The sequence below is a fragment of the Sphaerodactylus townsendi genome, linkage group LG14 (assembly GCF_021028975.2).
Source record: "Sphaerodactylus townsendi isolate TG3544 linkage group LG14, MPM_Stown_v2.3, whole genome shotgun sequence".
Classification (NCBI taxonomy): Eukaryota; Metazoa; Chordata; class Lepidosauria; order Squamata; family Sphaerodactylidae; genus Sphaerodactylus; species Sphaerodactylus townsendi.
In genome coordinates this window covers 5,985,970-5,999,590 of record NC_059438.1, presented here as the reverse complement: position 1 = coordinate 5,999,590, position 13,621 = coordinate 5,985,970, and the positions used below count along the sequence as shown (strand labels likewise).

Sequence of the window (13,621 nt, the reverse complement as noted above, 5' to 3'; positions counted from 1 at the left end):
TTCCAAAGGCACAGCTGTGTCCATTTATTGCAGCACCAAGGAGACCCAAGCCCACAGGTCAACACATGGCAAAGAGAGGCATTTGTGAATGGGTTCTCTCTCCCTACCCTCAGTTATGGCATCCTTGTGCACTATAGGCCTGTCAAATTTGAGGCGTAGGCCCATTCTGCAAAACATTGCAAGTTGTTTGGACTGGGAATGGGGAGCAGACTCAAACAATTGTCTGCTGGCCATCAGATATTGCAAAAGGGGGGCTGCCTAAAATCACAAATACCCCTCCAAATAAGTTCTGAACTCCTCCCCCCAGTTTATACATTGTTTCCAGTTAAGAATCACTGCCCTGGGAAAAACAATTGCTAACAAATATACTGGTTGCAAATGAAGTGCGTCGTCTCAATTGCATAGTATTTCACAATGTCCTTGTTGACGGTTATGGAAGAAACCTCAGTAGTTCTTCCTGCTGCATCAGGTTCAATATGAAGATATTCACACTGGGAACCAGACCCTCCAGGCCATTTTATCAGAAAAATCAAGCACTATCCTGAAAGGAGAGAACAACAGCATGTCCCTGTTCCAGCTGTACAAGTCAGTATCGTCGGTCCTCAATCAAGAGACGAAGGAAGAGAGTGTCAATTCATCTCTGCGGACAGATACACGGAAAGAGGTCAGTCGCTGTATCTTGCCTCTGGAAGCCCAGCCCTGGGCCTTCTGCTGAACAGGAAAGTTCCAGGAGGGTGGCTACCCTGGAGGGCCACTGATAGGCAACAGCAAACACAGCCAAGTGGCCTTTGCATTGCTGACAGCACTGTAGGGTTGCTGGGCCACGGATAATCATTGCCACAGTAGACTGACTGTGCCGTGACCAACGCCACAGGGGTCATTTTGCTCAACTAGCTCCAGGCCATTTTTAACATCTCAGTCTGCCCCTGCATAGCCTGGCTATGACATCACCAAGTCAACCACAACTTTGTATCAGATGTATAATGGGAGGAGTGCTGTGACTCTCAAGTGCCCACAGACCTCATTCTGATTTTGCCTTTGGCATACATGGAAAAGGGATGCAGCATCTCTCTTTCGTACCATTTTCACATCCCCAAGGAGCTGCTTTTTGGCGCTAAAATAACATGAAGTTACATACGTTACATAACTCTACGCTGGATTCAGGGCAGGGAAATCACAATGCTGGGGGAAAGCCTGAAGCTACTTCTCCATATGCTTTGTGATCATGATCAGAATTGGCCCTGTGCATATCCCAAGGGCACAAAACTCCCATCATGCATCTGATACAAAGACCTCCCCATGGACAGACAGACTTTGTAGCATGTCAATTGGCCTCCATATAAAAAATGAGAGCAACAATGAAGTACAGAGAGGGAGTGGGCACCTGAGAGCCAGCGTGATGTAGTAGTTAAGAGCAGGTGGATTCTAATCTGGAGAACCGGGGGTTTGATTCCTCACTCCTCCACCTGAGTGGCAGAGGCTTATCTGGTTCACCAGATGTGTTTCTGCATGCCTACATTCCTGCTGGATGACCTTGGACTAGTCATAGTTCTCTCAGGACTGTCTCAGCCCCACCTACCTCACAAGGTGTCTGTTGTGGGGAGAGGAAGGGAAAAGAGCTTGTAAGCCACCTTGAGTCTCCTTGCAGGAGAGAAAGGTGGGATATAAATCCAAAACTCTTCTTCTTCACTCTTCTCCCTTAATGCCTGCACTCTGTTTGGGATAATAGGGAGACCTCACCACCCATGCTTTACATATACATGGAAAATAACACACATACCCCGCATCTCATCTACCATCTGTTTTCTATTTCCCAACCATTCCTCCTTCTGTCTCAAGCTGAGAGAGTTAATGTTGACCACTCTATCAGCTGTCAACGTAACATCCATGCAGACAGCTCTCAAGATGTCCGAGGTGCTCAAAGAAATCACATATAGGAGCGAAGAGCTTTCGTCCTCTGCTCAGGTGATGTATATTTCTGATCATCTGCTTGTAGTCCTTGCAATGCAAACAATGGACTATTGATATAAGAATTTTGGGCGTGAGGGTGACCTTCGTTGGGGGGAAACCACTGTGGATTCCAGACCTGGTAAGAATTTGCCCTGAAGGGGAGAGCAGATAGTATTTTCCCAGCCAAGTGGGGAACATGTAATCCATGTAAAGATGTCAAACTCGATTTGACTGTGTAACCACATCACAAAAGCAATTAAAAGTGGAGGCAGGAATGACTGTCTTCATGTTAATGGGACCCTTTTACCATTTTTCATAGTGTCCATTCCTATTAAAAACTGAAAGAATTTAACATGCTGTGGAATAGATAACATTGTGTCGGGAAGGGTATTTGCCAGAAGTTCTAAGTGTAGGGATAGTAACCTTCAGATGGCAGAAACAGACCTTTCCCAGCCCTGATACCTGTGATCTTTGAGGTAGATTTGAACCTGGTATCATCAGCATGCAATTCATGTGCTTTGTCAGTGACCTATGACTCCTCTGCCCACATCCATCTTCCCATAAGTTTTAGCAAGGATGGAGTGCTCAGAGTCACAAGATTCCTCAAGCAGACAAAGAGATGTGCAGAGAGACTGGGCCTCTTTTCCTTTCCAGGTAGAAGCTGGTAATACTCTGAAGGATGTGAGTGAATCCTTGCTGATTGTCACCCCTGAAGATGGAGAGGACGACCAGAAGCGCAAGGATGCTGCCTCCTACCTGTTCAACGCAGTGAACAATGTTCTCGAAGCTACTGTGCAGAATGGGACAGAGGAGGCTTCTGTCCCAGAGTCTAAACAGGTGTGAATGTTCTTTTCTGTATACTTAATGATATTAAAAAGATAGGGGCCTATGGCACATAAAAGGATGGCATACTGCAGCATAAGCATTGATAAAACTCCGTTATTTTGCCTACAAAATGGAGTCAGTTTGATTGCTCCATAGCGTTCCCAACACTGGCTCTGCAAATCTTGGGAGAATTGGGGAGCACTGCCTGGAGAGAACAGAGTATGGGGAGGATGCGATATCACTTCTCGTAATGCTCTAGGCCAGGGGTAGGGAACCTGCGGCTCTCCAGATGTTCAGGAACTACAATTCCCATCAGCCTCTGTCAGCATGGCCAATTGGCCATGCTGGTAGGGGCTGATGGGAATTGTAGTTCCTGAACATCTGGAGAGCCGCAGGTTCCCTACCCCTGCTCTAGGCTGTCTCTTCTAGTCTCTATGGTCTTTAGTGAAAAAAATTCAGAGCATCAGTTTGGGGAGGTCATTTTTCCCCACACAATCCTCACTTCCTCTGGGACAGGAAATTGGGACTGGGGGTTGGTAAATGTCCACCCCATGTGGGTACATGGGATGTCTATTGCCCCAGAAGCCATGGCCTGCTATTTCTACAATTTAAAACTTGGATTTCAGTTCCAGAACCAATTACTCAGTCCTACCTTTATGAAGGAGCTCCATCTCATAAACACTCACATCTGTTCACAAGACCAGGGTATTTCAGGAATAAAGTCAAAGCTGGGCAAGAATTAGCCCTGCATCCAGTATTGCTACCAAAAGATGGTTGATCTCTTCTGTCCTAGAGCTTGGTGTCCCAGCAACTACTGACCACTGTGGACAACCTCCAGAGTGCCCTCCTCATCGGGAAACTGCCTGATGATGAACCCACAGTGCTAACAGCGCCCTCTGTGGCCATGTACATCAACAGGTATCTGCCCCTTTTCCTTCCATGATATTTGCTGTTACTCCCAACAGCTTCTAAACTCTCTCAAGGAAAAACACAGACAGTGAGGGTAACTGAGTATTCCTACTACCTATTCAGCTTATGGCAAAAAGACAGCAAGAAGATCCTAGATTTTCCACTCTGATGCCAGCCATCAAGGGATTCCAAAACATGGTGTTCATGGGTAGCATGGTCCCTGTTCTCCTCATACCCATCTCCTCCTTCCTCAAGCATTTCCCCGCTAAAGTCAAAACAAGCAATTCAAATGGTCAAGTTGGAGTGATGATATTTTGAAAGAATGCCCACTCAACAGAGAAGAATGCACACACTGACAACTTATTGTAGTGAAATTTCCTACCGCTTTTCCTGTCAGCTCAAAGTGGTGGACAACTGAAAAAGCATAGTATCAAAGAACAACTATAAATTCACATCGGAATAGACAAACAAACAAACAAACCTTGTATGCCAATAAAGGCTTGTTGTTGTTAACAAACAAACCTATAAAATCCATGAAAAGCGCCCCTGAAGAGCTCTGCGTTGCAACCTTGCCTAAATAGGAGTTAAGGTGACTGCCCTCACCACTTGGAGCACCTCTTGGAGTATCACAAGGAGGGAGCTACAACCAAAAAGACCCTTGCTTAGGAACTGATACAGATCTAACCACTCTCAGGGAAGTGATGGAGAAGGGATCCTTCTAGCTAGCAGGAACTGAATTATTACAGGCTGTATGAGAAAAAGGCACACACACACCCTTTATTAGACATAATACAATTACAGTTATCAAATAGATGTCTATACAATAGCTCTAAAACTATTTAATATAAAAGGTAATCATATAAATAGTTAAATCTCAAAAAACATCCAAATAGTTAAAATCTAGTCTTAACAACTTCAGCTAAAAAGGAGGCGACTGAGGTAGTTATTGCAGGTGAAAGATTGCTTAGAAGGAATCGTATAGAATTTTCATTAGATGTTAAATTCCTTGATTTAAGAAGGGGAGAGAGATGTAATCTTCGAGCATTCGTGTGAAAATGGCATTCCAGTAAAATATGCTGGGTTGTGTCATGTGACTCGGAACATGGACAATGAGAAAAAGATAATTTGTGTATTCACATCTTCTTTGCTGAGAGACATTTCCCAGCCCAGTGCACTCTGCCTTTTCTTTGCTTGTTTTCTGGGTCAATAATATTTTAAGAAGTGCGTGCTGTAGTAACTTTCAGGTTGCCCATAGCAACCATTTTGCACCACCAGTCTGTTGTGGTGCCGCACTATAGACTTGCTTCTTTATTTCCACCTCTCCTGTTTTCTGACTTTTTTTCTGCTCCTTTTCTGGAAAGGTTGCAGACAGATGATGTGGACAGCACATCCATTAATATCGCCAACTCTAGCACAGCTAGCTTCACCCTACCTTCCGCCTCTTCTCTCAGCATCTCAGGAGCCAGTGATGAGACAGTGGATATCCGGGCAAGTCCAGAGATTTTACAAGGATGCCATTTTATTCTGGGGCCTTCCCGCCTTTTATTTATAATGCCTGAACACACAAGGATCTAATCTTGGCCTTCCAGCAGTTCAGTTGCGCCATCAAATTCACCCAAATGGTCACGGGAGGTGCCAACCATTCCAAGTGGTAATCATTATTGATGCCTCAGTTCCGGTTCCGGCAGGCGAGAGGGAAGCACGCTCTCATCTTCTTCTCCGCAAGTTTTTATCTGTTATTTGTTATTTTACCAAATAATTCTCATAATGGTTTTTTTGTCTTCACCCTTACTATCAAGCTAGCTAACTGCTTTAAACGTCTTGAATACTTGCAACCTGCAACTTGAGACAAATTGTAGGTTGTCATTATCAAGCAGCTTACTGATAGTAAATCATCGTAGTAGTGGGCGTTGAACTGAGGAATTCCTCTGAACTTAATGCCGGACTGTTGCTATTCTGTGTAAGAAATTCACCCAAAAGGTTGCCCACCAGTTCACACAAGCCTCTAGAGCAGGGGTAGGGAACCTGCGGCTCTCCAGATGTTCAGGAACTACAATTCCCATCAGCCCCTGCCAGCATGGCCAATTGGCCATGCTGACAGGGGCTGATGGGAATTGTAGTTCCTGAACATCTGGAGAGCCGCAGGTTCCCTACCCCTGCTCTAGAGCAATGGTCCCTAAAATGGTGCCCACCAATACATTTCCTTGTTCCCACTTCTTCTTTACTACAGCAAACAGCTAGTCTAAGATTTCTTCCACCTCACTGAAGCAAGAGGTGCTTCAGAAGAACTCAGGAAGCATCACCTTTGTGTCTTCAGTGAGCCCGTGTTTGGAAATGGCTGCTTCCATTGGAGAGGGATTCTTGGGTTGGAACCTTCCAGCATTGGGTTGGAACCTTCCAGTCCAACCCTCCATGGCAACCATTCTGTGACTGGCTGCAATCCCCCCCCCCTTCCCACAAATACACTTTGGTTGCCACATTGTGCTGGTGCCCACTAAATTGCCCATAAACTCAAGAAGCTTGGGGGTTCCTGCTGTAGAGCTTGTGAGAATCTCAAACTCATATCTCCTGTTTCCTCTCTTTTCCAAATACATTTATGGTGGAATGGGATCCTTGTCTTTAAGTCCAGGCTCTTGAGTAGCTCCATGCAGATTTGAGCAAGTACCTTTCCTAATTCAAGTGTACCCTGTCTTCTAGATGGTGAGCTTCTCTGTGAATCCCTTTTCCTCAACTGACAGCTTTGATATTCATGGAACTGTGGGAGGTCTCACTCTCACCAGCCTAGATGGGTTGGTCATTCCAGTTAGGAACCTTACAGAAGATATTGAGGTAATTTTTCTCTGACTGGTGGTTTTTAACGTTGGAATTTTTTGGTGTGGGAGACCAGTGAATGGGCATTCATTCAAAGTGTGTATTCATAATACTTCAGTTGGATGCCATATTTGTATTTATAAGATTCTCAAGGCTTAGGTCATTTCCAGAGTTGCATCATCATCTTTCAATGCAGATACTGCTGCCAAGGAGTCTGGACATTCAAGAAGACCTAAGCATGTTGAATCTGGGAAACTTCAGTGCTCTCCAAGTCAATGTGACCTCAGCAAATACATCTCTAGTAATTCATCTGGAGCTGGACCAAGATGTTCCACTAATCTTGTACCTGGGATATGGCTATCAACCCAATGAGTCTGAGCATGATTTCATAGCACATGTTGCTTTTGACAGAAACGCTAGAGGTAACATTCGTTCTCATACCATAGAGTACATTACTTGGTTGCCACCCAGAGAATTGTTCCAGGGTTTTCCCAAATAATATATCTGTTGGGACTCAGATCTCCAGATAGTTCTGAAATGACACGAACAGTGACTACCCTGGAGGCCGTCTCAATCATTAATGTTTGGTGATCCAACCACGTACAAGGGGAAATGTGCTAATTTGATCTTCTCAATATCTGGGTTGCCATTTTGTGTGAACAGTATACACAATAATAACTCCAGATTACTTGAATTATAGCCTTACATGTACCCAAAGTGCTTTGTCCTGTTCACACACAGGGAGGAGTGCAGATAGCCCCATCATGTTAAGTGAAACTAGAGCTGCAAAACTGATTGGCTGAATAGTACCTTGCTTAATCTGATGGTATTGCCTGTGTTGCTCATCTAAACCTCATCTTTTCCAGATATGGTATATTCTTGGATTCTTCATCCGGAAGACCTCATTTTTGGAGAAGGAACTTATTATTTCATAGTGAGAGCAGAAACAGAACTTGGGCCGGTAGACCTCAGTGACATAAACCTCTCCATCACTTGCTTTGTATCCCAGTGTGTATTCTGGGATGAGCAGCAAGGAAATTGGAATAGCTACGGATGCCATGTGAGTGGAGAAGTCAACTAACTGCAATAGGGATGCTGGGCTGTTTATTGCAAAAACAGGTTACTTTATGAGAATGAAATTTCTGCTAAATGCAAGTTTGTCCACCTGTTTCTCTGATTGTTGTAGCAGGGGGAGAGGGGGAGATAGCAGACTGATCATTGTAGCAGGGGGAGAGGAGTAGATAGCAGACTGATTGTTGTAGCAGGGGGAGAGGGGGAGATAGCAGACAATAAAGGCTATTCCTCCTCTTGCAGGTTGGCCCCAAAACCACCCCCAGCCGCACCCAGTGTCTCTGTAACCACCTGACATTCTTTGGGAGCTCTTTCTTCATTATGCCCAACACAGTTGACATCAGCAAAACTGTGGAGTTGTTTGCCACGTTCGTGGACAATCCCGTAGTCGTGACGACTGTAGGCTGCATCTTCCTTGTGTACCTGCTGGTTCTGATCTGGGCTAGAAGAAAAGACATCCAAGATAATGCCAAAGTAAGTCTCCTAATCAACTAGCAATTCTCTGAGATGCAAAACAGTCCTTCTCTTCACTGCTTTGCTGAAGCTGTGCCTGTTCAGTACCTGCATGGGAGAAGGACCTCCTGGGATCTCCAAGACATTCCACTCTGCGGTCCAAGAAAGAACACTGGGGTGCCAGGGTAATAACCCTCAGCCACCATATGGAAATTGCTGCTTTGGCGTTCATCTTCCTATTTGCGCAAGCATCTGAAACACTGCCAGTGCCCACAAGATGGTGCTATGCCACATTCAAGAACTTGGATGCCCATCTGCTTTCTTGACAGCATCTGTTGCTTATATTGGTACTGCGTGTTATTGGACCAACATCTTTCATGATAAGAGCTTTTGAGTCAGGAGAAGCTCTTTAGACTGAAAAAAAAAACCTGATAGAAAGTAGAGCCAAGTTGAGTGGGGAATATTCTTTAGCCAATTTGATAATGGTATAATTGCAGAACATTTAAAGCATCAGATAAGGGTCTTTGAACTTGGTCAGATAACTGTCTTTGTATTAATCTAAACTAGAAGCTGCAAGACCCATGAATGAATTTCCCCAAGTCTGTCCCTCCCATTTTGAATCCTCCCTTCTGCTGCTGCTGACCAACTCTTTATGTCTCATTTCAGCAGGCCCCAAGGGCTGTTATAATTGTTTCTGGGGGTCTGCTTCCAGTCTGAGTATTATTTTACAAATGCCAACATAGGCTGCTGAATGCTCTTTCATATAGAAACTAGCAGTAAAGTTCATTGTACAAACAAATACAATGGGCTCGAGAAAACTGTTGGTGCGTTAATGGCACCCACGGACCTCCTGAAGTTACTGTGCATGATAATCATATGTGAGCCAGTCATCTGGTGTGTGGGGTTTCACTAAATGACTCAGATGCCTGCCTAACCATTTTGCCCTGGGCTTTCTCAAAATGGTGCAAGCCTGAAAACACTGCCAATCCTAATAGATCATCAGCCATTAATGCTTTTAGAATCTAGAACAGCAAAACGTTTTAAACCAGAGTTTGTTGTTATCATTTATTTTCACTTATTTCATTTATACTCCACCTTTCTCATCAAGGGGGACTCGATGCATGCTATAAACAGCTGCATACTAGCTAGCTGATCAATGGCAGCTGGACATTTAAGACTCAGGTGCACCCTGACATCTCACCCTTTGACAGGCAGCTGTCTGACAATCAGCGGTCGGGAAGTACCTCCCTGAGGGTGGGGAACTAAAATAAGGAGGCAGAAATTGCTCTGTCAGTCACTCACAAGCTGGGTCACAATGTCATAAGGTTTCTGGGTAGAGGGAGACCACCGGGCATGCCTCAGATGTGGTTACAGCCTTCAGAAGGCTTGAGGGAAGTGGTCAAGGAAGACAGACCAGGTTTAGCTCCCAGTTTGGAAGGGAGAAGAGCTAGAGGACATGAGATAATAGTGTTACCCAAACCCCATCCCTCTCTGTCCAAGGCCAAGGAAAGGCCTGTCAGCCAAATTAAGCTCTGGCATATAATGGCATATGGTGGGATTCTCACATTTGATCTTGTGGATCCTAATCTGATGCTCTGACTACTACATCCCACTTGACTCTCCCAGTTTTGTTCATATGATCTGTGACTGATTTAATTATTTAAATTATTTCCTGTGGATTAGCGGTGGCAGCACATTGGTTGGGTAAGTATAGAACCAAATCAGGCATTGTGTGATAAGCCAATTGGATCGCATTGCTGTTTGAGGAAAGGACGCAGTGCAGTGAGGCAGCCTTTTGAACAGCAACAAACAGGTCAAAGGTCAAGAGGTGGCACAGTACTTTTCAGTTCTGGAAAGGAACAAATTGTGTATTGCTTGAGAGCTTGACACGTTTTGTTTAAACTGATGGATGCTGGTTCAGTAATAGGATGGATAAAATTGATTGCCTCCCCCTCTAATCTCTCCCATAATGCTCACTTTCATTTGTCTTGCTGGTGCTGTTCTTCTCTCTAGGTGAAAATAACGGTGCTGGCGGACAATGATCCCTTTGCTCAGTATCGGTATCTGGTGACTGTTTTTACGGGACACCGTCGAGGGGCAGCTACAACCGCCCAGGTACCAGCGGAGCACTGAATAGGCTTGTGCCTTCTGTCATTTTACAGCTCTCTCTCTCTCCTATGCCCAGCTACTGGGGAGTGAGTTCAGTGGGACTGTTCCTGGTTAAGCTGCACAGGGCAGAGCACTTAGCCTCACTCTGTGGCTGGGGACTCACACATGGCTCTTCAACGTGCCACTTACGGCTCTTCTAAGCACCATTCCCAGATGTGGCACCCATCCAGTATTCTAAGAAAGTAGTCAAGGAGAAGTGATGCACATAGGGGCAAAAAATCCAAACTTCACATACCTGCTACAGGGGTCAGTGCTATCAGTCACAGACCAGGAAAGGGATTTGGGCGTCTTAGTTGATAGTTCCATGGGAATGTCAACTCAATGTATGGCAGCTGTGAAAAAGGTGGGGGGGGGGGGGGTGGGGGGGGGGGGGCGTGGTTGGTTGGGGGGGGGGGGGGGGGAGGGTGGGGGGGTGGGGGGGGGGGGGGGGGGGGGGGGGGGGGGGGGGGGGGGGGGGGTCGGGGGGAGAGGGGGTGGGGGGGGGGGGGGGTGGGGGGGGGGGGGTGGGGGGGGGGGGGGGGGGGGGGGGGGGGGGTTTTTGGGGGGGGGGGGGGTGGGGGGGGGGGGGGTTTGTGGGGGGGGGGAGTGGGGGGGGGGGGGGGGGGGGGGGGTGGGGGGATGGGGGGGGGGGGGGGTGGGGGGGGGGGGGGTGTGTGGGGGGTGGGGGGGGGGTGGGTGGGTGGGGGGGTGGGGTGGGGGTGGGTGTGTGTGGGTGGGGGGGGGTGTGTGGTGGGGGGGGGGGGGGGGAGGGGGGGTACAGCATGGCCAATTGGCCATGCTGGCAGGGGCTGATGGGAATTGTAGTCCATAACATCTGGAGTGCCAAAGGTTCGCCACCATGGCTCTATTGGATGAGACAGGGACTCTGTTGCAATTGCATAAGGTCTGTAAGACAGAACCATTCTGCCAGGCCCATGGTTGAGGTCACCAATGGTTTTCCATCCTGCTGACCTCCCTTTGGTTTCCCCTCCACTTTTTTCCTCCCACAACATGACTGATAAAGACAGCGGAGGGGCGGTGGTACTGACTTTGATTAGTTCATCCTCAAATTAAACAGCACCAAGATATAATTAGAATTTTATGGTAATTTTATGTGTCCTATTGTGAGTTTGCTCACAGCTGTAAACTCTTCCTTGCAAGCTGCCTTTATAAATAACGAGTAAATGGATGTGTATTGCTGAATAAAACTTATCCATAAAGTCTGTGTGTAGCAGAATGCCCCTTGAGAATATGGACATCCCCCATTGGACGAATCCCAGAACGTCGGCAGCCGTTGTTTTACTGTCACTGGAGAATGGTGTTCCTCATAGCCCAGTCTGACATCTCTCCCCTCTCCCTCCAGCAACCTGTTTTTTATGAAGACCTCCAAAGGCTTCCAAGATGGACATATCTGGTATTCCATCTTCAGCCGCTCTCCTCGCAGCAGCTTCACCCGAGCCCAGCGGGTGTCCTGCTGCTTCTCGCTCCTTCTGTGCACCATGTTGACCAGCATCATGTTCTGGGGGGTGCCGAAGGATCCGGCAGACCAGAAAATGGATTTAGGTAATTGCAAACCGTTGTGATTCTTAGTTGTGATAATTACATCACACTTCTTATACATGCAGAGTTTGTGCGATAAAGAGGCAGAGGCAGTTGCTTACTGAAAATAAAGCTTACTGGCTATAAAAGAAGGGAAGGGTAAACTTGGATACAAAAATAAGAAAATATCTTTCTAATTGGCTAGGTCCATTAGCCAGCCTCCGCTTGGCTATCACATGGCTAATAAGCTACTAGAGAGCATGTGCAGAGAGAAAGCAAATAATATATATCTATTGCCTACATGCAGACCTGCATGGAGACCTGCTTGACCAATGGGGGTCAATTACCTGGTAACTGACTTCTGACCTCACTAACTAATTAGCATGCACAACATTAACTCCTTCATTACTGGACTGTGTGACTAGCACTTGCCAAATACCAACACAAACCAGCTGTAGTTCTTGTGCTGGAAATATGGAAATGAAAGAGGTTTACTGAGCAAGGCAGTTTTGCCATTGGGAAGGGATTCTCTGTTGGGCAGCTCCTCTTCAGAGCTCTCTCGTGTTTAAAGCAGGGCTTAACAGGAGCTCAGCTCATCAGAACTCAGTTTGCTCAGCCCTGAGACATTTAAGGTGATATTTTCTTTGTCTTTCTGAAGAAGAAACTAGCCAGAATGGTGCAGAATTGAGAAAATTTAGATTGAAACCTAGTTATGATGCTTTCTGGATGAACTGGGACAAATCTCTATCTCCCCGCCTAACATACTCCACAACATTACTATGCGGGAATGTCAACATCTTGAGCATCTGTAATACAAAAGTAATAAAAATGTCTCCCAGCCTGTTAGCATGATTGCCAGATAGCTTTGTTTTTGTATGTGGCCATGTGCAGACAGTTGTTGGCAATTTCTTATAAGATCCAGATGTTTTCCCTACATTCCTGAGAAATCATATTTTCTCCTGCAGCTCTGGTTAGTATTTGAATGTGGGACTACCAAGAAGTCCAGGGTTGCTGTACAGAGGCAGACAGTGGCAAACCACCTCAGTTCATCTATTGCCTACAGAGTTGCTATAAATTGGCCACCAGGGCCTAAGGGCCAGGAGCAGGCTCAAGGTTTTGGTAGGTGGATGGGTGGGACAGTCCAGACTGCAAGGAGGAAGGCAGGGCTGTGTCTCTGGGTGATAAAGATGACTCTTTGTCTGGAGACTTCTCCTGAATATCAATGAGGGCTCCTGGAGGAATCTCAGATGTGTCTTTCTGGGGTGGTCCCACAACCTCAGCCACCTCCTTGTTCAAATTTTCTGCTTCTTCTCTTGGGAAGGAGGAGTCACTCCCCTGGCCTAGGACAGCCCCTTAATACTTGCATCCGGCTTCAACGTCACATTTTGCAAACAGAACCCCTCTTTTCTACCCGACCTTGCCAGGTAAGATAGAGTTCACGTGGCAAGAGGTGATGATTGGCTTCGAGAGCTCCCTCCTCATGTTCCCCATCAACCTGCTCATCGTGCAGATCTTCAGAAACATCCGTCCTCGGCCTAACAGAGAGAAGAAGCCAGGGAAAAGTGGGCGAGTATCCCCCAGTCTATCTCCTCCTCCCCATCAGGCTGCCCAGAGCATGTCACTTACTCCTGAAGCTGTGATCAAGGTAGGTTCCCCCAATTGGACAGTCCCAGTCTATTAAAAACAAACAAACAAACAAACAAACAGGTTCCCTATCATTGCTGAAAGGTTGAATACAAACAGTGCCTTAAAGAACACAACAAAAACAGGCAGCTCACCAGAAGCCTGGGGAAGGGTCCAAAATCGGCAATCATTGTGGAGGCAAATGCTCATGTAGTTGAAGGACAGATGTTGGGGTACTACAGAAGATTGACAAGACATGCTGTATTGAGTTTTGTATATACTCATGCTTGCA

General features: G+C 46.4%; 1 protein-coding gene across 1 annotated transcript in view; it reads left to right on the top strand.

Annotated features, from left to right (window-relative positions):
- Positions 1–13,621, top strand: part of PKD1L2 (polycystin 1 like 2) — a 52,805-nt gene that overhangs the window by 18,654 nt on the left and 20,530 nt on the right. Inside the window, exons 16-27 of the mRNA XM_048516048.1 lie at positions 470–664; positions 1,840–1,965; positions 2,605–2,787; positions 3,569–3,693; positions 5,046–5,172; positions 6,382–6,513; positions 6,692–6,917; positions 7,362–7,555; positions 7,810–8,040; positions 10,033–10,134; positions 11,550–11,730; positions 13,131–13,351. Coding sequence (XP_048372005.1) covers positions 470–664; positions 1,840–1,965; positions 2,605–2,787; positions 3,569–3,693; positions 5,046–5,172; positions 6,382–6,513; positions 6,692–6,917; positions 7,362–7,555; positions 7,810–8,040; positions 10,033–10,134; positions 11,550–11,730; positions 13,131–13,351 — 2,043 coding nt within the window. The remainder of the gene's footprint in view (positions 1–469; positions 665–1,839; positions 1,966–2,604; positions 2,788–3,568; positions 3,694–5,045; positions 5,173–6,381; positions 6,514–6,691; positions 6,918–7,361; positions 7,556–7,809; positions 8,041–10,032; positions 10,135–11,549; positions 11,731–13,130; positions 13,352–13,621) is intronic.